Source organism: Pelodiscus sinensis, chromosome 13, assembly GCF_049634645.1.
Source record: "Pelodiscus sinensis isolate JC-2024 chromosome 13, ASM4963464v1, whole genome shotgun sequence".
NCBI classification, from domain to species: Eukaryota; Metazoa; Chordata; order Testudines; family Trionychidae; genus Pelodiscus; species Pelodiscus sinensis.
Window position 1 is genome coordinate 15633437 of NC_134723.1, and position 23567 is coordinate 15657003.

General features: G+C 45.0%; 1 protein-coding gene across 1 annotated transcript in view; it reads right to left on the bottom strand.

Annotated features, from left to right (window-relative positions):
- LOC142831310 (connector enhancer of kinase suppressor of ras 2-like) overlaps positions 1-23567 on the bottom strand; it is a 212766-nt gene that overhangs the window by 100154 nt on the left and 89045 nt on the right. Inside the window, exon 6 of the mRNA XM_075941203.1 lies at positions 8762-8881. Within this exon, the coding sequence (XP_075797318.1) occupies positions 8762-8881 (120 nt within the window). The remainder of the gene's footprint in view (positions 1-8761; positions 8882-23567) is intronic.

The window sequence follows — 23567 nt, forward strand, 5'->3', positions numbered from 1 at the left end:
CCCATCTGTGCCCCGGAACACCAGGCCTTCCAGTATATCAACCACAAGGGGTACTTCTCTTTCCTTCTGCAGGCCGTGTGTGACCACCGGGGCCAGTTTACAGACATTAATGTGGGCTGGTCCGGCAAAGCACATGACGCCAGGGTGTTCCGCAACTCCTCCGTGTGCCAGAGGCTGCAGGCCGGGACCTTCTTCCCCGACCGCCACATCAGGGTCGGGGATGTGGACATGCCCGTCTGCCTGGTGGGGGATGCAGCCTACACCCTACAGCCCTGGCTGATGAAGCCCTACATGGGGCACCTCAACCCCTCTCAGCAGGCCTTCAATGCCAGGCTCACCCAGGCCCGCATCGTGGTCGAGGGGGCCTTTCGCCGACTGAAAGCATGATTTAGGTGCCGCCTCACCTGCCTCGACCTCGCCGAGCACAATATCCCTCCCGTGGTGGCAGCATGTTGTGTGCTGTGCAATTTATGCGAATAGAAGGGGGAAGCTTTCCTCCCAGCCTGGATGGCTGAGGCTGACTGCATGGCTGGCCAGTACGTGCAGCCCCGCACTGCCACCGTCTGGGAAGACCAGCGGGAGGCCGTCCAGATCCGGAAAGCCCTGCGGGAGAGCTTCCAGGTGGAGGAGGAGGACTGAACTCTCCCTGCATGCCCCATTTGGGCCTTCTTCCACCCTCACCTCCTTACCCTTTCCCTTCCCTAACCCCCCTTCCTAATGTCAAATAAAGACACCTGTTTTGCCAACAAAAATCTCTTTTTATTTTACATAACTGGGGTGGGGGGAGGGAGGAATGAGGGTGGGAGATGGGACGGGGAAACCTGGGAGGAGGGAGCTGGAAGGGAGTGGAAGGGGAGGAAGGGAAGGGAAAGCTCAGGGTTGGGGGTCCTGCTGGCTCTCCCATCTCACAGCACTGCGGGTGCGGGGGCGCCGGGGGGAGTGGGTGTGGAGGGTGGGGCAGGAGGGACGGGGGGTGCAGAGGAAGCAGGAGGGGGAGCAGGGGTTGGAGGAGGAGTGAGGACCTGCTCCCGAGTCCACATGTGGCCTCTGGTGGCCAGGCTGTCAGCCATGCGGTTGTAGATGGCCACGTTCGTGTGGCTAGTGCAGAGATCATGGATGTTGGAGGACTCCCCCCAAAACTCGATGAGGTCCACAATCTCCGCACTAGACTAGGCGGATGCCCGCCTTTTGTGGCTCCGGGCAGGCTCATGTGAGCCGCCAGCCTGGTCCTGGGAAGAGGTGGAAGGCTGGGTGGCAGCAGGTGTCTGGCTAATGTCATGCCAGGTGCAGGGTCTTCTGGCTGGGTTCTGGGAGGCTTACAACTGGTACAAGCACTTTAAGGGCTCTGTGGCTGGGAGGGGGACAGAAGAGTTTCCCTGGTTGTGCTCAGAGTCGCCACCAGGGCAAGCTGGGAAGGGCTAGCCTCTAACTAGTTTGAATTAAGTGGCTACACAGCCCTTAATTTGAACTACTTAATTCGAACTAGGCGTTAGTCCTCATAGAATGAGGTTTACCTAGTTCGAAGTAAGCGCTCCGCTAGTTCGAATTAAGTTCGAACTAGTGCTTTGCATGTATAGATGCTATGAAAGTTAATTCAAACTAACGGCTGTTAGTTCGAATTAACTTTGTAGTGTAGACATACCCTTAGAAACTATATTAGAAAAACAAGCTTACCATTTCCTAATTTAAACAAATGCCTGGTCACCCTTTTTTATGGGGTTTAGGTGTTTGGGCCCTTCTACATTCCAACTTGTTTTTCTTACACATAAAAATGTTATGGCACACTTATTTCATAGGCTCCTAAGTTTGTATGTATTGATGACATATACATACATATTAATGACATTAGATCATTTTCACATATGATGGTTTTTCTGGTTATTTCGGTTCTTTCCTTTTGATGTACTTGTTAAGTTTGATGATGCAGACTTGGAAGTGCCTTATGCCATCCTCTCTATTTATTTATTTAGGTAGAAGGTCCCAGATTATGTTGACTTTATTGTCTGGGAGAAAAGTTCGAGACATAAATATGCTAATTTTGCTTTAGTGCAACATACAGGATGTGTCCTGTAGGTTCCTTGTGTTCCAGCCAAACTGCTTTAATAGAAACCTATGAAATAATTAAAAGATTATATATAATGTACATACAGTAGATAGATTGGTTAGCCCTATAGGCTATAGAAAAGATCTGTTCCAAGCATAAATATCTTGATACAGAAAGCTAGTTGTTCACAGTGGAGCCACAGTAGAGTATTTCAGTGACTATTTTGTAGCATTAACAGATCTGCATAAAATAAGAATTTAACAAAAAAGATAAAGGCAGCTTAGCATGCAAACTGGTAGCCAACTACTGGAGTGGTCTAAACAAATGAGCAGAATCACCTGCCTTGAGACTGTATGGGTCTCTCCTGATCACTCCTGTAGATAGGCCATGAACTTGGACCCATGTGGTATATGAGCAGCCTTCTCGTGCAAGCGATGCAGTCAGACAAGCTATCTGACCCTTAAGTCAGCCAATAAAAGGTCTACTGAGTGGTCTCAAATTGCTGTCAGTGTTTCTTTATCTAGTATGATCCCCTTCCCAATAATTCACTATTGCAATATAAAGTATCTTCTATATAGAGGCTTCGCAATTTTTTGGCATTGTAATTGTTGTGGTCTAGCTGCACTTTTGACCCCTTTCCAGTCTCTGAGTGCATGCCCCTCAAGTGTTAGGCCTCTAGCCTTCACCTGTCCTGAGGCCGGGGGGCTGAAAAGCCTGTGATTTGCCTGCTTTTAGACTAGGCCTTGGATTATAGCCTCAGCATCTACTCAACAGGTCTGACTGAGCTTGGCACATGTAAATCTTCCCTTAGGAAACTGAATTAACTAGAGGTCACAGTGACCAGGCAGCTTTCTGAAAGAAAAGTATTGTTTAATCTTAACAGTAGAAACAGAAAGGATTTTCAAACAATTAAACAATCTGCAGGAATGTGTATCTTCCTAACGCATATCCATCTGCTTCAAATGCCCTTCCAGAGGATGAGAGTTTCTATGTAGTCCAAGACTGGGCAAAATATGCAGGCTGGATCCAGTCCGCAAGAGCCTCAGCCTGATCCCTACCTGCTTGGCACTCAGGAAAGCCAGCTGAAGGGTCATGTATTTCTGTGACTGCTGAGAATCCGGGGGAAGGGGCAGAGGCTTCTCACACTGTTCCCACCCCCAATAACTCCCATTGGATAGTTTCCTGCCAATAACAGCTGCTTGTTTGTAGGACAGGTAGCATGTGAATTGCCCCTTCCCACTTATCGCCTGGGATCACAGTGTTTGCAGGAGCTTTGGAGGAGCTAAGGGAGGTAGGGTACGTCTACACTACAGCGCTAATTCAAACTAACTTAGTTCGAATTAGTTAATTCGAACTAAGCTAATTCGAACTAATGCGTCTAGAACTAAAAACTAGTTCGAATTAGCGTTTTGCTAATTCGAACTAGCATGTCCACATTAAGTGGATCCTGAACCGGGCTTAAGGATGGCCGGAAGCAGTGCCGGCAGGGCATCAGAGGAGGACTACTGGGCTAGATGGACCTTTGGTCTGACCCAGGACGGCCATTGTAAGCTCAGGGCTCAGGGTCGGGGGTCTCAGTGAACCCCCTTGATTTTCATACACACCTGCTCCTGGGTGGCCAGGCTGGCAGCTCTCCTGCCCTAGCCGGCCACTTTCCTGTGCCTAGTGCGAAGGTCATGGCCAAGGTCCACGATGTCCGCACTAACCCAGGCGGGTGCCTGCCTCTTGCGGTCCCGGGCAAGCTCCTGTGAACCGCCAGCCTGGTCCCGGGAAGAGGGGGAGGGCTGGGGGGCATTGGGTGGCTGGCTCGATCCGTGCCAGGTGCAGGGTCTGCTGGCTGGGTGCTGGCAGGCTTGCACCTGGCACGGGCACCGTAGCCAGCCCATGCCCCTTTAACGGGTCCGGGGCCGAGAGGGGGGCAGACGAGTTTCCCTGGTGTTGGCCGGAGTGGCCACCAGGGAAACCTGGGGAGGGCTAGCCTCCCACTAGTTCGAATTAAGGGGCTACACAGCCCTTAATTCGAACTAGTAAGTTCGAACTAGGCTTAATCCTTGTGGAATGAGGTTTACCTAGTTCGAACTAAGCGCTCCGTTAGTTCGAATTAAGTTCGAACTAACGGAGCGCTAGTGTAGCGCCTATGAAAGTTAGTTCGAACTAACATCCGTTAGTTCGAACTAACTTTGTAGTGTAGACATACCCGTAGAGAGCTATGTTGATGAGACTTTCCAGGACACTGTAGTACTGTCCCACCTCCAGTCTGAGCCACAGTGCTCTTACGGAGGATGAAAGTCTCAAGGGAACAGAGCATTCAATGGGAGCAGAGGGAAACCATTCCATAGCTGGGACCCTCCTCCCAGAGGATGTTGCGGTATCCTCTCACACTGAGGATACCTCTGAGGGGGAGGGAATGCCAGTTAGGAAGAGGCAGGTGTTAGTAGTGGGTGATTCGATCGTTAGAAACATAGATAGTTGGGTTTGTGATGACCGGGAGAACCGTATGTTCACTTGCCTGCCTGGTGCGAAGGTTGCGGATCTCTTGAGGCATCTAGACAGATTATGTGTAGTGCTGGGGAGGAGTCGGTGGTCGTGGTACATGTAGGTACCAATGACATAGGGAAGGGTAGGAGACATGTCCTGGAGGCCAAATTTAGGCTGCTAGGAAAGAGACTGAAATCCAGGATCTCTATGGTGGCATTCTCGGAAATGCTTCCAGTTCCACGTGCAGGGCCAGGTAGGCAGGCAGAGCTTCAGAGTCTCAATGCGTGGATGAGATGATGGTGTAGGGAAGAGGGATTTAGATTTATTAGGAACTGGGGACACTTTTGGGAGAGGGGGAGCCTATACAGGAAGGCCTAAACCAGGGTGGAACCAGACTGCTGGCACTAAACATTAAAAAGGCCGTAGAGCAGTTTTTAAACTAAGAGATGGGGGAAAGCCGATTGGTGCGGAGATGCACGTAAATCGGAAGGAGACTTCTCTTAGAGGAGAATCCCTGGATAGAGATTCTCTAAGCTGTAGTCAGAAAGAGAGGAGGGGAGAGGGCAAACCATGGGCCAGAGCAGACAAACAACCGCATACAAAGAAATCCAATGCATCAGGGAAGGGCAGACAAATAAGCAGTGGCAAATTTTTAAAGTGCTTGTACACAAATGCTAGGAGTCTGACTAATAAGATGGGTGAACTAGAGTACTTCGTATTAAATGAGGAGATTGACATAATAGGCATCACTGAAACCTGGTGGAATGAGGAAAATCTGTGGGACACAATCATATCGGGATATAAAATATATAGAAAGGATAGAGCAGGCCGGGTGGGTGGTGGAGTGGCACTGTATGTGAAAGATAATGTAAAATCAAACGAAATAAAAATATTAAGTGAATCAACATGTTCAATAGAATCGCTATGGATAGTAATTCCATGCTCCAATAATAAGAAATTAGCAGTAGGGATATATTACCGACCACCTGACCAGGACAGCGATACTGACATTGAAATGCTAAGGGAGATTAGAGAGGCTACCAAAATAAAGAACTCTATAATAATGGGGGATTTTAAATACCCCCATATTGACTGGATACATGTCACCTCAGGAAGAGAAGCAGAGATAAAATTTCTCAATGGCTTAAATGACTGCTTCTTGGAGCAGCTGATGCAGGAACCCACAAGGGGAGAGGCAATTCTCGATTTAGTCCTCAGTGGAGTGCAGGATCAGGTCTAGGATATAACCGTTACAGGACCGCTTGGGAATAGTGACCATAATATAATAACATTCAACATTCCTGTGGTGGGAAGAACACCTCAGCAGTCCAGCACCGTGGCATTTAATTTCAAAAAGGGGAATTACACAAAAATGAGAAGGTTAGTTAAACAGAAATTAAAAGGCACAGTTACTAGAGCCAAATCCCTGAAAGCTGCATGGAAACTTTTTAAAGACACCATAATAGAGGCCCAACTTAAATGTATACCCCAAATTAAAAAACATAGCAAGAGACCTAAACAAGAGTCACCATGGCTTAACCACCATGTAAAAGAAGCAGTGAGGGACAAAAAGGTATCTTTTAAGAAGTGGAAGTCCAATCCTAGTGAGATAAATAGAAAAGAACACTGTCAAATCAAGTGTAAAAATGTAATAAGAAAAGCAAAAAAAGATTTTGAGGAACAGCTAGCCAAAAACTCAAAAAGAAATAACAAAATGTTTTTAAGTACATTAGAAGCAGGAAGCCTGCTAAAAAACCTGTGGGTCCCCTAGATGATCGAGCTATAAAAGGAGCAATCAAGGACATAAAGCCATTGCAGAGAAACTAAATGTTTTCTTTGTTTCAAGTCTTCACGGCTGAGGACGTTGGGGAGATTCCTGAATCTGCACCGTCCTTTGTGGGTGATGAATCTGAGGAACTGTCCCGGATTGAAGTGTCATTAGAGGAGGTTTTGGAACAAATAGAAAAACTTAATGTTAACAAATCTCCGGGACCGGATGGCATTCATCCAAGGGTTCTAAAAGAACTCAAATGGGAAATTGCTGAGTTATTATCCGTGGTTTGTAACCTATCCTTTAAATCGGTTTCCGTACCTAATGACTGGAAGGTAGCCAATGTGACACCAATATTTAAAAAGGCGATCCTGGCAATTACAGACCGGTAAGTCTAACTTCAGTACCGGGCAAATTAGTAGAAACAGTAGTAAAGAATAAAATTGTGAAGCATGTAGAAGAACATAATTTGTTGGACAAAACTCAACATGATTTCTGTAAAGGGAAATCCTATCTTACTAATCTATTAGAGTTCTTTGAAGGGGTTAACAAACATGCGGACAAGGGGGATCCAGTAGATATAGTATACTTGGATTTTCAGAAAGCTTTTGACAAGGTCCCTCACCAAAGGCTCTTGTGTAAATTAAATGGCCATGGGATAAGAGGGAAGGTCCTTTCTTGGATTGAGAACTGGTTAAAAGAACGGAAACAAAGGGTAGGAATAAATGGTAAATTTTCCGATTGGAGAGGGGTAACTAGTGGTGTACCCCAAGGGTCAGTTCTGGGACCAATCCTTTTCAACTTATTCATAAATGATCTGGAGAAAGGGGTAAGCAGTGGGGTAGTAAAGTTTGAAGATGATACCAAACTGTTTAGGATTGTCAAGACAGAAGCAAACTGTGAGGGACTCCAAGAAGATCTCACCAAACTGAGTGATTGGGCAACAAAATGACAAATGATATTTAATGTGGATAAGTGTAAAGTAATGGACATCGTGAAAAATAACCGCAACTATGTGTACAGTATGATGGGGGCTAATTTGGCTACAACAAATCAGGAAAGAGATCTTGGAGTTATCATGGACAGTTCACTGAAAACTTCCACACAGTGTGCAGCGGCGGTCAAAAAGTCAAATAGGATGCTAGGAATTATTAGGAAAGGGATAGAAAATAAGACCCAGAATATCTTACTGCCCCTGTATAAAACTATGGTACGCCCACATATTGAATACTGTGTACAGATGTGGTCTCCTCACCTCAAAAAAGATATTTTGGCCTTGGAAAGGTTCAGAAAAGGGCAACTAAAATGATCAGTGGTTTGGAACGGGTCCCATATGATGAGAGGTTAAAGTGACTGGGACTTTTCAGTTTAGAAAAGAGGAGACTGAGGGGGGATATGATAGAGGTATATAAAATCATGAGTGGTGTGGAAAGGGCCGATAAAGAAAAGTTATTTATTAGTTCCCATAATAGAAGAACTAGAGGACACCAAATGAAATTAATGGGTAGCAGGTTTAAAACTAATAAAATAAAGTTCTTCTTCACACAGCGTGTAGTCAACCTTTGGAACTCCTTGCCAGAGGAGGCTGTGAAGGCTAGGACTATAATAGAGTTTAAAGAGAAGCTCGATAATTTCATGGAGGTTAGGTCCATAAAAGGCTATTATCCAGGTGATAAAATGGTGTCCTTGGCCTCTGTCTGTCAGAGGCTGGAGAGGGATGGCAGGAGACAAATCGCTTGATCATTGTCTTCGGTCCACCCTGTCTGGGGCACCTGGTGCTGGCCACTCTCGGCAGACAGGTTACTGGGCTAGATGGACCTTTGGTCTGACCCAGTACGGCCGTTCTTATGTTCTTATGTTCTTAAACATGGCCCTTGTAGCTGCTATGAGCAGTACAGAGCATGGAAGGCAGGGACCTTGGTTAAGGAACTTGCTGGGCTGCTGGCTAGGAGCTACCCAGTTAAAGTCTCCCAGCCAAAGCCTACCTCTAGCACCCCAGCCCTTCCCTCCCCTTTCTTTCCCCAACTCTCTGCCCCCCTTCTGTTGCCCTACCCCATGTAACTCAAAGCTTCTGCAATCCTGCTCCAGCCCCCATACATCTTCCTACACTCCCCTCCTACACTCCTCTTCAAGTCATAACCCCCTCCCAGACCTTGCATCCCAATCCACTATCCCTGGTCACAGCCCAAATCCCTGCCCCCCTCCTGCATTCATGCCCCAGGTTACAGTCCCCTCCTGTATTCCAGTTCACTGCCACACGTCACAATCCCCTCCTTTACCCAATCTCCCTGCCAGATCCCATACCCTAATCCCTTACCCCAAGCTCCCTTCTGCACCCATCCTCCACCCCAGACCCTGTACCTCCTCTGTTAATATAGTGGAAAATTCTTGAAGTGCTCTCCCTCCATCCCCCCATCAAAAATTATTGCCAATGTCTGGTGCATTAAATACTGTAGATTTTTACTTACCAAGCCCTCACTGGGCAGAATACTAGTAAGGTGAACTACTTCAAGATGTGCTGACTGAGACACCAGGGAGTCAGATGAGAGAGAGATAATGTGGTCACAGATTCCAGACAGAGTTTTACACTAGAAAAAGCAAACAAAGACAATCATAAGCACTTATGTTAAAGTAATAAACTGATGGTATTAAAAAACATTTCAAGTGCAATATTGTTTATCTTTCATCTATTTACATATATTTGATCAGCATTATATTTTAGTTCTTCCTCTTATGAGAACTCAAAGCTGAAGGTCTATATTTATCACAAAGCCAACTACAAGAAGGGCAAGGAAAATAAAAATACTATCAATGCCATAACTAGTGTTAATGAATCTATAGCACAACAGCTCAAAGCTAACTTCTTCTCAGATAATAATCTAAGAGTGTGCTTTTGAACTACATTATTCATTCAAGCTACCATCCCTAGCAAACATGTCTGATAAACTTGATTTTATGTGTTGCCATACGTGGCATTATTAAACACACTGAATTAAAGCAAAATATGCAAATATGTGCAAAACATGCAAATAGCAGTTACTTTTCTATTTTTTATCATAATTATTTTTGGCCAACAAATAAGTGTAATTTATCAAGCCATATATTTATTTAAGGTATAATTCCACAATACAAAAAATATAGTGAAGTCTTTTCTTCCCTAAAAACTACACTGACAGGTAAAATTCATGGGTCCTGCATTCTTTTCTCTAGTCTCATGAATCTCTAATGAAGATTTCATTCTAAATCATGTAAACAAAATAAGAATGATATACTGCCTTCCAATGAAGGATATGAAAGAACTTTTCAAATATGAAATAATCCTCACAGCACTCCAGTGAGGTGGGGAAGATGAGGGAAATGAGATAAAAAGATGAAGTTGTTTGTCCCAAGCCAAACAAAATGTCATCAGGAAACAGAACCCAAGGGAAATTTCCCAAATAAGGGATTTCTTCTCATGTTTTTTCATGTTTTCTAAATTTTTCTTTCAGCATACGTCTACGGTGCAGGGTTTTTCCAGGATACTGGAGGTATCCTGGAAAAACTGTGACGTGCCCAAGGAATGTGTTTACTCTTCTGCTTTTTTTTGTGAAAGAGCAAATACACTCTTTCAGGAAGCACTCGTTCTATGAGTTCCACCTCGTTCTATGAGGGATAAGGGCTCTGCCGAAAGAGGAGTTTTTTTCCCACCATTTGGACGCGTCTAGACTCAGCCAAATGGCGGAAAAGCCTCTTCTGGAAAAGCAATTGGAAAAAGCTATAGTGTAAACCTAGCCTCAGACATAGTGGCTGTGTCTAGACTGCATCCCTTTTCCGTAAAAGGGATGCAAATTAGACACATCACAATTGCAAATGAAACGGGGATTTAAATCCCCCCCGCTTCATTTGCATAAACATGGCTGCCGCTTTTTTTCTGGCGTGGAGCTTTGCCGGAAAAAAGCGCCAGTCTAGACGGGGATCTTTCGGAAAATAAAGCCTTTTCTGAAAGATCCCTTATTCCTTTTTTTAAGAGGAATCTTAAGAGGAATAAGGGATCTTTCGGAAAAGGCTTTATTTTCTGAAAGATCCCGGTCTAGACTGGCGCTTTTTTCCGGCAAAGCTCTGAGCTGGAAAAAAGCGGCAGCCATGTTTATGCAAATGAAGCGGGGGGGATTTAAATCCCCACTTCATTTGCAATTGTGATGTGTCTAATTTGCATCCCTTTTACGGAAAAGGGATGCAGTCTAGACACAGCCAGTATGTCTAAAAATGTGTACCTAATTTGCAGTCATTTATTTAGATGTAATTCAGAATATTCCTCTGGTGGGAATTCTGTTGTATGCTTATATTTTCTTTCCGGGACCACATTGTAATTTACATTAAAAGGTGGTGAAATCCCTAAAGGAAAGTTATTCGTCATGTGTTTTCAAATACAGGTTGAATTCTACTATCCTGTTTGATGCTGCATATTTAAGTAGAAGACGCAAAGTTGTTGCAGTGAACAACTCCATTTTCTAAATATATAAGCAATGTTCAAAAGCCCTTAATATGTATTCATTTAGAAACCAGGGTAAAGCTCTGGAGTACTGGATGTTGCATTTGGATCATCCATCTGAAATATGTGCAAAATCACATGTATGCATGAAGTTCCCTATTGACCATGCATTTGAGCCTCTAGCAAATTGTCACTGAAGAAGAAGCATTTTTAAGTTGGCTTTGGGTCAGGGCCTCAAAGAGGGAATATAGGCATTATTTACTCAACCAAACATTTGTAATATACGTTACACATTAAGGCTGTGTCTAGACTGGCATGATTTTCTGCAAATGCTTTTAACGGAAAAGTTTTTCCGTTAAAAGCATTTGCGGAAAAGAGCATCTAGATTGGCACGGACGCTTTTGCGCAAAAGCACTTTTTGCGGAAAAGCGTCCGTGCTAATCTAGATGCGGTTTTGAGCAAGAAAGCCCCGATCGCCATTTTCACCATCGGGGCTTTTTAGCGCAAAACACTTTTTAGCTGTCTACACTGGCCCTCTTGCACAAATACATTTGTGCAAGAGGGCTTTTTCCCGAATGGGAGCATCATAGTATTTGCGCAAGAACACTGACAATCTTTCATTAGATCGTCAGTGTTCTTGCACAAATTCAAGTGGCTAGTGTAGACAGTTGGCAAGTCTTTCTGCAAAAGCAAGTGCTTTTGCGGAAAAACTTGCCAGCCGGGACGCAGCCTAAATGTGTTCAGATAATTTTACATCTGTATATGTGGCTTGTTTATAGAATAAAAATAATCAAATCACTTCCCTTTCTTGAGATCTAAAAGTATGGCCATATGAGCCATGTGTCTATGTGACACCCTGACATGTCATTGCTGCAGTACCCCCGTTTGGAACTGAGGCCACTACTAGCCCTTAACATTTCCTTTTATGCCACATATGTAGACAGGATATTGGATGTAATTCTCATGAAATCTCTTGCATTGTTTTGAGATCTACATAAGATTTCCTCTTGACCACTACTTACTAGATTTTTTTCACTAAACAAATGTTAGAACTGAATACATGCTAGAAAAATGAGCTCAGAATCAATCAATGGAGAATTTAAACATTGGGAAAAATGTTAAAGAGCAATAAATAAAACAAGAAATACCTAGCCACTCTAAAGTAGCTCACCAGACATCAAAGAGGCCAGATGCCCATAATAAATGATGCAAAAGATGGGACTGAAAAGGATGGGACTTGTCATGTGAGAACACCCAGGAGATCACGAGAGAGCAAACAGTGCTCTGTCTGGCACTATCCATAATACAAACTGTACACACATCTGTTATGGCATGCTTTAGATAAAACAAGTAGAGATTACAGGCAAATAGAGAGGAACAAGATTTCTCAAGTTTGCTGCAATATTGTCATTTCTAAAGGGTCACCTTTCAAAACTACCTTACAAATAATATGTAAAACAAAAAAAGCAGTCATGTAGCACTTCAAAGACTAACAAGATAGTTTATTATCCTGGACCCCACAAAAGCTAATAAACTATCTTGCTAGTCTTTAAAGTGCTACATTACAGCTTTTTTTTGTTTTACCAAGATCAGACTAACACGGCTACCTCTATGTTACTATTACAAATAACAATAACCAATGATTCTATGTTCTTGTATCACATTATATCCAAGCATCACAAAACATCCACGAATGAGCCATTGTGATTGTGGAAAGTACTAACCCCATTTCAGAAAAAAACAACAAATGGTCTGGCAGTGTAACCCACACACCTAGGCTATGTCTACACTCACGGCTTCTTGCGCAAGTAATATGCAAATGAGGGTAAGCATGGAATATCACTGAACCTCATTTGAATACCTAATGAACCACCATTTTTTTCAGAAGAGGCTCTTGCGCAAGAAGGAGCGTCTACTTTGCCCCTTCTTGCGCAAGAAGAACCCTCTTGCGCAATGCTGTTCTTCTTGAAAAGTAATAGGTATTTGGTATCAGTATGTGTCTTGGTCTGGTATTAAAAATTGATACCCTGGCTTCTGTCCAGGTAATAGCATTTCCTTGAGCATTTACTTAAAGATGAGAAAACTTGGCCTTCAGGGTTATTCTATGCATGCAGGTCTCCAAGATGCTGCTCCAAAGTTCGTCTTCTGTAATCTTTCTTTTTCCATTATGCACTCACAACCAGCCATTGAACTGATCACGCCTTAGCATTTTAAAAGTTTCTCCCTCTCTTCTGTTTGTAAATATACCTCTCTTCCTCTCTGGGCTGCTTTCCAAAAATAAAAATAAAAGCACTTACACAACTTTGAAGTGCTGTTTTGAGGTTATTCCCTCTCCTTTTTCATGAGTACATTTTTATTTTTAAAGCACTTTCAGGTGAGCTTTTGGATTCCAAATTCCCTTCTCCCTTGTCTTAATTTTCTATTTTTCTTTGTATGAACAAGACAGAAGTGTAAGAAAGATGAAACAGAGCCACGATCCTCATTCCCACACACTCCATCCACCATATTGAGCCATGCAACAAACACAACGTGTAAAAAAATACCATGTGGGCAGGTTAAAAATCTGTAGCCAAGTAAATAAATTGAGTTTATCAAAACACAATCTGAATATGGTTGACTCAGTCCTCTTCCCTAATTCAGAGCACCCATGATTTTATGATTAGCATCTAAGCATAATGAGCTACACATTCAGTTCATATACGACTGATTTCATAGTTAGTTTATTTTGTTTTTGTTGGGGTGGGTTTCCAGCCCAAACTTTGCTTTGTGTTTCATTTTTAAATGAAGCAGAAAACTCCAAGAATTTCAGCTGACACCTTTGAGTTTTACTAAACTTCCACACCATTGGTAAAGAATGAAGTTTGCTTACTTCTCAGTCTGCTGGAGGTGTGTTTTTAAAACATAATATTTTGGGGGCTATACTTTCATCCAAGAAATCTAGTGAAGTAATAAAGTACAGCGATGAAGTTCAAATGGTCTGCAATCAACAGAAAACAGAATCTGAATATTTGAATATTTATGTGTATGTCACTATTTTTATATATATGATAATTCTGAGATATGGATCATGTCTTGTTTAAATACCAGAGAACTCCCATTTCATGTTTGTCCCAACTTCTCAAAAATTCCATATCAACTTTAGACTCAATCAACTCCTTGTTTACATTAATCAAATTAAAGAAAGCAAATGTCTCCATATAGAGACACAAATGCCTATGGTACGCAGCTTCTGTGCATGTATTATTGCATGATTTTACTCTAAAGAGTAATTGGGTAAGAATGTTATTCTCTTTCAAATGGGCCTACTCACTGTGGGTGAAATCTTAACCATTGACTTCATAAGTCCTGGATTACACCTGGGTGTATTAATTGGATTAATATGAAATATACTGATTTTAGTTTTTACTGTTTTTTCAGTTCTGTTAGCCCATGCCAACACAAACAGTATAGCCTGAGTTGGTTAAATTCCTTTTCACCTGAAATCAATAGAATTATTTAAAGTTCCAGGAAATTATGCCGAAGCAAATCCACTGATGGTCAGAGATGAACAGATATTACCAAAGACATAATTTGGTATGCAGAACCTTCATTACTAGTAATATGCTAAAAAAGAAAGACCCAGATCAGGATGGGCAAAAGGTGGCTAGCGGATCAGATGTGGCATGCCAAGCCACCGGATCTGGCCCACGGTCGCTTCACCAGCATGTTTACTAGAGAGCAGCTGCAGCCACTTTAAACAGCATACTGCTAGTTGCTATGCAGTCTGGGCAGGGAGGAGAAAGCTTCACATGCTGTCCCCACTCGCTAGCAAAATCCCTCAATTCCCTTTGGCCAGTTTCCAGCCAATAGGAGCTGAGAAATTTTGTTAAAGGCAGGGGAAGCAAATGAAGTCTCCTCACTCCCTCCCTGTGCTGGAGCAGAGGCATATGAAGCAGCCCATCCAGCATACAGACAGGGAGTCTGTCTGAGGTTCCTCTAGCACCCGAACTCCTCTCTCCCTCCACCTACCTGCCCCAGGCTACCACCCAATCCCTGGGAATACATATGATTCTTCTCGTTCACATTAAAAGTGGTTACCATCTCCTAATCCTTGCAAACAGAATGGGATATTGTGTTGCTGAGGTCCAAGCAGGAGCCTCCCCTTTAAAAGGCCGAATGCACACTTGATGACCATGCGGCACTTACTTAGAGTATGTCTACAGTACCCCCCTAGTTCGAACTAGGGGGGTAATGTATGCATACCGAACTTGCTAATGAAGCCCAGGATTTGAATTTCCCGGGCTTCATTAGCATAAAGCCGGCTCCGCCATTTTTAAAAGCCGGCTTGTTCGAAACCCGTGCCGCGCGGCTACACGCGGCATGGGCTAGATAGTTCGAACTATGTAGCCATTCCGATCTATCTGCACACATCGTTCCACTAGGGGGGTAGTGTAGACATACCCTCAGTCTGGCATTGAAGTGCTCATTGCTGGGGTCCAGGCTGCTCATGTAGGGTTTTATGAGCCAGGGGAGTAAGGGGTAAAGAGTTTTTCCCAGGATGCAAATGGGCGTGTCCACCTCCCTCACTCTGAGGCTGTGTCTACACTGGGCCACTTATTCTGGAAAAGCAGTCGCTTTTCCGGAATAAGCTACGAGCTGTCTACACTGGCCCCTTGAATTTCCGGAAAAGCAGTGACGATTTACTGTAAGAAATCAGCTGCTTTTCCGGAAAGACTATGCTGCTCCCGCTCGGGGAAAAGTCCTTTTTCCGGAAAACTGTTCCGGAAAAGGGCCAGTGTAGACAGCACAGTAGACTTTTCCTCAAAATAGCCCCGATCGCGAAAATGACAATCGGAGCTTTTTTCCGGAAAAGCGCGTCTACATTGGCCACGGACGCTTTTCTGGAAAAAGTGCTTTTCTGGAAAAGCATCCTGCTAATGTAGACGCTCTTTTTCCGGAAATACTTATAACGGAAAACTGTTCCGTTTTAAGCATTTCCGGAAAAAGGTGCCAGTGTAGACACAGCCTGATAGTGTAGTGGGGGGGAAGTGCAGGCATGCATCATTCAGAACAGGCAGCAGTTCTGGAAGATGCCGGTATCGTGCACCTTTCCAACCAGCCAATGCTGATGTCAGTGAAGTATCCCTTGTGACCCACAGAGGCCTGCAGCATCATCAAGAAGTGCCCCTTTCTGTTGATGAAATCTAAAGCATAGTGGTTAGGGGCCAGGATGGGGATGTGCATATCGTCTATGGTTCCCCCACAGGTGGGGAAGCCCATGGTGGCAAAGCTGTACACGATGCTGTCCACGTTACCCACAGTGACCACCCTCTGTACCAGCACCTGGTTAATGCCTGCACTACTTGTATGAGTATTTCCCTGACTGTGGATTTCCCCATGCTAAACAGGTTCCCGACATAGAGGTAGCTGTCCAGTGTGATGAGCTTGCACAGGGTGATGTCCACACACTTCTGCAGGGGGATGGTAGGTCTCATATGGGTTTCCTGATGCCTGAAGGCAGGGGAGAAGCACTCGCAGAGCTTGAGGAAGTTTTGCAACCACTGCTGGTCATATCATACTTGCAGGATGATGCAGTCCCACCAGTCCGAGCTCACCTTCTGACACGAGAAGTGGCATTCTGCAGTGTCCAGGGGATTGAGGGGCATGCAGAGCAGCAGGAGTGTCAGTATCTGGATGAGCAGGGTCTGCGGTCCACACTAGGGTTTGTTCTGCAGGTCCTGGTCCTCATCCTGCTGGAGCAACATGCAGGCAGTCTAGAAGTACTGCACCATAAGACACAGCACGAGACTGCTGAGCCTCGCACTGCTTTGCAGCAGCTCTGGCTCCATGCTGTAACGTGATGTGGCATTCGTAAGGGCAAGCAGAGCATGAGAAGGTGCATGTCCACTGTGTCCATTTTCTGTCCCATGAGAGAGGAGGCAGAGGAGAAGTGGCTTGTGAGACCCAGACATAGAGAGGATCCCCTGAAAGCATGCGTCACTGCTTGCCTGGCCAAGCAGCCAGAGGAAGTACCTGCCCTCCTGTTGCCCTCCCCAAAGTGCTTCTGGGGGCGCTAAGTCCGAGACAGGCTCCAGTCAATGCAGACGCACTATTTTGGAATAATCTAATTTTGATGCTTTCCCATAGTGGGGACATGCTATTTCGATGTTGTTAAATTAGGAGTTATTAAATTGGTTTTAGTAATTTCAAAATAATTTCCTAGTGTAGGTACGTTCTAAGGTGCTACAGGACTACTAGTTACATTTAGAGGCGCAATGAAACATGACTCTGCATGGGCAGTTGACAAAGCTTCCACTTGGGGAGGCAACAGCTTCCCAGCATAAACCCCACTTCCTTCCCAGCCCAGGTCCTATCCCCTTCCAACTGTCTCTCTCCTCTCATTCCTGAGCATCCTGTGTCCCTGCTCACTGCATGCTTAGTCCCTTTCAGCCAAATCCCTGAACCCCAGCAAATTATTTTTGAAAAAAAAAACCCCCACCCTCACTTTCCTGCAATTTCTTTCTCAACAAAATGGAGAAATGTTTTGTACCATGTGCCAGACATGCAGAAGGTACCTAATTAACAGCACTAAATCTGGGCAGATTGCTCCAGTATCACACAATGAGAGGAGTCATCATCCCATAAAGTCCCAAATTCAAATTCTCCTGTAATCCAGGAGCAGTGGCTACTGCATGAATAATGCAGAAAGATTTTGAAATTGTAAAAAACACTTTACAAAATTGCACTTCTCAGCACTTTCCATCTGATGACATCACAACACCTTAACTAAAAAACAATGAATTTACACAGACTTCTTGAGGCAGGCAAGTATTATTATTATCCTTTTTTTCAGATGGAGAAACTGAGGCATGGGATAATTAAGTTCCTTATACATTATTTTTTTTTAAATCAGTAGAAAAACTCCTCTTGAGACCAAGCCTAAAAATGAGGAGTTCAATGTCATACTGGAAGTCTGTTACAAGAAGGCCATTAAGAAAACCTCAGAGCTTCACATTTCTAGCAGAGTGGAGCACAGGCCACTGGCTGCATTGAGGTGGGGAGATCACCTGATACCCTAGCTTCCCCAGTACAAGAACTCGGCAGTGAGGCTGCACCTGAGCCTAACACAGTGTAAGGGCTGTCCCTGCCCCCCTGTGCCAGGCATACCTTATTCCCCCCACTCCTCATCCCTCCCACCAGCCTTTACCCCCTACATCCTCCCCCTCCCCTCCCATTCCCTCATTCCCCATTCCTTCCCTATGGCCTCTTCCCCCTCCCTCCTCACCCCTCTGCCTCATTCCCCATCCCTCCCCCCAGCCTTTTCCCCCTACCTCATCCCCCTCACTCCTCATCCCTCCCACCAGCCTTTCTCCCTACCCTCTCACCCCCCCCCCCCATTCCCTCATTCCCCATTCCTTCCCTATGGCCTCTTCCCCCACTTCCTCACCCACCTCTCCTCATTCCCTTCACTCCCCATTACTTCCCTGGGCCTCTTCCCCCAAACTCCACACCCTCAGACCTCTTCCCTCACCCCCCTCTCTTCATTCCCCTCACTCCGTATTCCTTCCCTACAGCCTATTCCCCCACCTCCTCACCCACCTCTCTCATTTCCCTCACTCCCCATTCCTTCCCCTGGCCTCTTCCCCCTACCTCATCACCCTCTCTCTCATTGCCCCCACGCCCCATTCCTCCCTCCAGACTTTTCCTCGACCTCCTAACCCTGCCTCCCTCAGGGTATGGCTACACTACAACGTTAATTCAAACTAACTTAGTTCGAATTAGTTAATTCGAACTAAGCTAATTCGAACTAACGGATCCAGACTAAAAAACTAGTTCGAATTAGCATTTTGCTAATTCGAACTAGCATGTCCACATTAAGTGGACCCTGAATCAGGGTAAAGGATGGCCGGAAGCAATGCCAGAAGGGCATCAGAGGAGGACTTGGAGCTTGGAGATGCTGTCTCAGGCTAGCCAAGGGCTGTGCTTAAAGGGTCCCGACCCCCACCCCGGACAGACAGTTCTCAGGGGTGCCCCGCTTGAAAAGCAGTCCTGGCTTGGATTGCATGGACTACCCACACTGGGCACATCACACCACTTGGCCATCAGACCGGCTGCACTTGCCGCAGGCTGCCATCTGGAGAGAGGGAGCAATCGGGGGGCTGCAGGAGAGCTTCCACACCCAGAAGCCCGCAGAGCCAGCCCAGTCCTCCCCATCAGGGGCTCGTGCCCCATTCCTCCCTCACCTCCTTCCACTTACCCTTCCCTAGCCCCTCTTCTTGATGTACAAAATAAAGGACAATTGTGTTCAAAAATGGAATCTCTCTTTATTGAACAAAACTGGGGGAGACTGGGAAAAGGAGGTGGGAGAGGGGAAGAGAGAGGCTGGGAGAGGGGAGGCCAACTAAAATGATGAGGGGTTGGGAACAGGTCCTATATGAAGAGAGGCTAAAGAGAGTGGGACTTTTCAGCTTAGAAAAGAGGAGACGGAGGGGGGACAGGATAGAGGTCTCTAAAAGCATAAGTGGGGTGGAGAGGGTGCATACAGAAAAGTTCTTCATTAGTTCCCATAAAGAAGGACTAGAGGACACCAAAGGAAAGGAATGGGTAGCAGGCTTCAAACTAGTAAGAGAAAGTTGTTCTTCACAAAGCAAAGAGTCAACCTGTGGAACTCCTTGCTGCAGGAGGCTGTGAAGGCTACAACTAGAACAGAGTTTAAAGGGAAGTGAGATCAAGTCATGGAGGCTGGGTCCATGGAGTGGTATTAGCCAGGGGGTAGGAGTGGTGTCCCTGCCCAAGGTTTGTGGAAGGCTGGAGAGGGATGGCACGAGACAAATGGCTTGGTCACTGTCTTCGGTCCATCCCCTCCAGGGTCCCTAGGGTTGGCCGCTGTCAGCAGACAGGCTACTGGGCTAGATGGACCTTTGGTCTGACCCAGGATGGCCATTGTAAGCTCAGGGCTCAGGGTCGGGGGTCTCAGTGGACCCCCTTGATTCTCTTGCACACCTGCTCCTGGGTGGCCAGGCTGGCAGTTCTCCTGCCCTAGACGGCTCTCCTGCCCTAGACGGTGCTGGCAGGCTTACCTGGCACGGGCACCGTAGCCAGCCCGTGCCCCTTTAAGAGGTCCGGGGCTGGGAGGGGGGCAGACGAGTTTCCCTGGTGTTGGCCAGAGTGGCCACCAGGGAAACCTGGGGAGGGCTAGCCTCCCACTAGTTCGAATTAAGGGGCTACACACCCCTTAATTTGAACTAGCTAGTTCGAACTAAGCTTAATCCTCGTAAAATGAGGTTTTCCTAGTTCAAACTTAGCGCTCCGTTAGTTCGAATTAAATTCGAACTAACGGAGCGCTAGTGTAGTGCCTATGAAAGTTAGTTCGAACTAACGTCCGTTAGTTCGAACTAACTTTGTAGTGTAGACGTACCCTCATTCCTCTCACTCCCCATTCCTTCCCCACTTCTTCCTCTCCCCCCCTCCTCATCCACACCCAACTCTAGTGCAGGGCACACAAAACAGGAAGCTTGTGGGGAGAGGACAAGAAGAGGAGGGGACTGGGCAGCTATCTCTACAGGGCTCATTGAGCCAGGCAACCCACCACCACCACTCCACACACTAGCAAGAGGGAGAGAGACTAGGGGAGAGCATGTGGGGAGAGGGCAAGGGGAAAAAAGTTCTCAGCAGCAGGCTCAATGGCAACTAGGCTGGGAAAGTGACACCAAATCCAATACCACTCCACACACTAGCAAAGGGAGGAGCCAACTGACAGGGAGAGTGCAAAGGAAAAGGGGGGGGGGTCACAAGGAAGAAGCCCACTTTGCCTACCCTGGGCCAAGGTGCAGGGAAAGGGAGCTGGATGGGGTGAGGGGCCAAGCAGGGAGGAGGCTGAGCAGAAGAAAAAAGCAGAGCAGGGCTAGAAATCCCCCCGGAGCCAGTGACATGAATGCAATTGCAGGCTGCCTTCTGACCATAGCTCCACAGGTGATTAATCAACCCCGCCCCGTCAGACAGCTAGCTCAGTGCATGGAGCCCTGAGCCTCTGCCTGGGCAGGGCTGAGGAATCACCTGTGAAGCTGGGCTGCCACGCAGCTTAGAGGGAACACTGCTTGTGGCTGTAATTGGAGTCTTGTGTCTGTGCCATGCAGGTTCAGGGGCAGGCTGCTGAGGAGGCTCCCTGCTGCTCTGCCTTCCCAGCTGCCCTGGAACCTGCCTGAGCCCCACTAACATTCCACAGCAACCCATGTGGCCATTGGAGTTAGGGAGGGGAGAGGTGGGGTCTGCACAGCCCCAGCTTTAGATAGACTGTGCCTCGTTTTGCCTTACAGACCAGACACCCATGACTCTACGCTTGGCAGGACTAGATTTTTATTGGGAAACGCTGATTTCATGACACACACAAATCGAGAAAAATATTTCCAGTGATAACTGAAATTTACAGATAGGCAAAGTAAGACAAATACTGCTTGAGAACTTACAAATATATGAATTAAGGATATATCTTTTGTATATTTTGATATAGTACAGACCAGGCACAAGGAGTGCAGGAGAGAGGTCTCTGTACCCTGTCCTCACCCTGGTAAGTCTTCTAGTGTATTAATAAACTAATAAAGTATATGGCTTTCAGTACCTCGACTATTTTGCTTGGAGGGATGTAGGAGGGGGCGCAGGGTCTGAGAGGGAGTTGTGACCTGGGAGAAGGGGGGAAAGAGGGTGCAGTGGTTATATCATTACCCCATCTCTCTTATTGGTATGATGACATTATAAATGATGATTGCAACTGTAATCCTTCTTGTGCAATGAATGAGGCAGGGGTTCTGTGAGAAAAATACTATGGACATAATAATGTAAAATGGCAATACGTGGTCCATCTAGCCCAGTATCCTGTCTCTGACAGTGGCCAGTGCCAGGTGCTTCTGAAAATTGGAAATGTAGGGACACTGGGAGCATATGGTTATGTCCTGGACCACCTTTGCTATTAACTTATAATGGATCTATGAACTTACCTAATGATTTTCTGAACTCATTAATATACATGAGCCCCCCGGTCCCCACCTCCCATCTGAGATCAAGTGTGTCCGGTATTTTTTTGAAGTCATCTGGTAACCCTGTACGTATCTCTGTCCCCTTCATCCCTTGCATTTCAGAAAAGCGGCTTCCTTCTTTTCCTCCACATTGATTTGGCAGCATCATGAGGAGCACTGAGGGCATGAGAGACTGATTCCCTGCCTTCAGTTCTTGTGCCTAATGCCACAATGGCCTCTGATAGCCAGGAAAAGCAATTTAATGCAGGGAAAGGCTTTCTCAGAGCCTGGAGCTCCAGGCTGACAGGTGGTCCCTTTAGAGAATTTTGTTGTTAAGCTCTAACAAGCCTCTATTGATCATGTGCCAACTGTGATTTTTTTTCTATAGACCTATAACTTGACTACATTTGGGAAGATTTAAAAAAACCAACAAAAGGTCCATCTCTGAAAGTAGGATGCTCTCTCAACAAAATTGCAACTCTCATGCAGAGGATATGTGCTTTAGCTTCTCAAATAGAGGTAAGGATTTTTTTTAAATGGACAAAATATAACCTGGATCTGTTCTCAAAAACAGTTGAAGCAAATCAGTGTGAGCCAAGCTCCTGGCATGGGCAATGTGGCTAAAGTTTGGAAAATTGGAAAGCTCTTACAACAGAAAGTGTTAGGTAATCCTTAACTACCAACTCCACCAACAATAAATAAAATACAATGAAATAAAAGAAAATAGTTCCTGTTTTAGCACTTTCAAAGAAACATGCCTGTCATATGAGTGGGAAAGGTATTCTCACAGATTAAAGTGGTTAGTATTTTTTTTAGTTAAGATCCCAAATAAAGAATAGCCAGAGAAATTGCTCTTGAAATTCTGAAAGTGATGAACAAAACAATACATATTTCTTATTTATATCTTAATTTTGTTTTCCCCCATGAGAACAGTTTTGAGTTTCCCCACGCCACATAGTGGACAGGGCCATGGTAAAGTGAGGATGGAGCCTCAGGGCAGAGCTGAACCTCGATCCAGATGCCAGGCCCACAAGAGGTTAATCTAAACTAAGAAAAAAATACTATAAAGCCCTTAAGCTAGGTCTACACTATGGACCTTATAGCAGCACAGCTGCACCATTGTAATGGCTTCTATGTGGTCACTCTATGCTGGTAGGAAAGAGTTGACCCACGAGCATAATTAAATCATTGGTAAGAGACACTTACACACTGGCAAGTTGCTGTCGACACTTACTCTCTTATTGGTGAAACTTATGTTCATCAGGGGTATTTTTTCACTTCCCTGAAAAAAAGCTTTCCCAACAAAGTCTTAGTTTATCCAAATCATTTTTCAGTTCTCATGCACTGCAATAACCTCATGCTGATAGTCCATTGTAACTTTGACTTTGACTTAAAAGCAGTGGGATTTTTGTTGAATGTTTTTCGTTGACAAAACAAATATTCATTGAATATAATATAATTTACTTTTTATTTCATTGCAAGATTTTTCTTTGTAGTTATAGATTAATTTTATAAGTTTTTTAAAAGGAAAAATGTAGCTAGAGAAATATAGTTATTAAATAATTTAATTTTTATTTAATTTATTGAAATACAAAACCAATTATAACTTATTTAAAACCTTAAAGGCTTTCAGTTTTTTAAATACACTTATGCTTATAGATAATTAAATAATGTATTTATATTTGCAGTCCAGGCAGAGCAGTGGGTTGTTTGATAAACTGGTTGGTTTTGCAGGGACATTTTGGTTAAACTACAATATGATTGACCTACCTCTTCATTCAGACATACTTACATTTATTTAAAATGGGCATT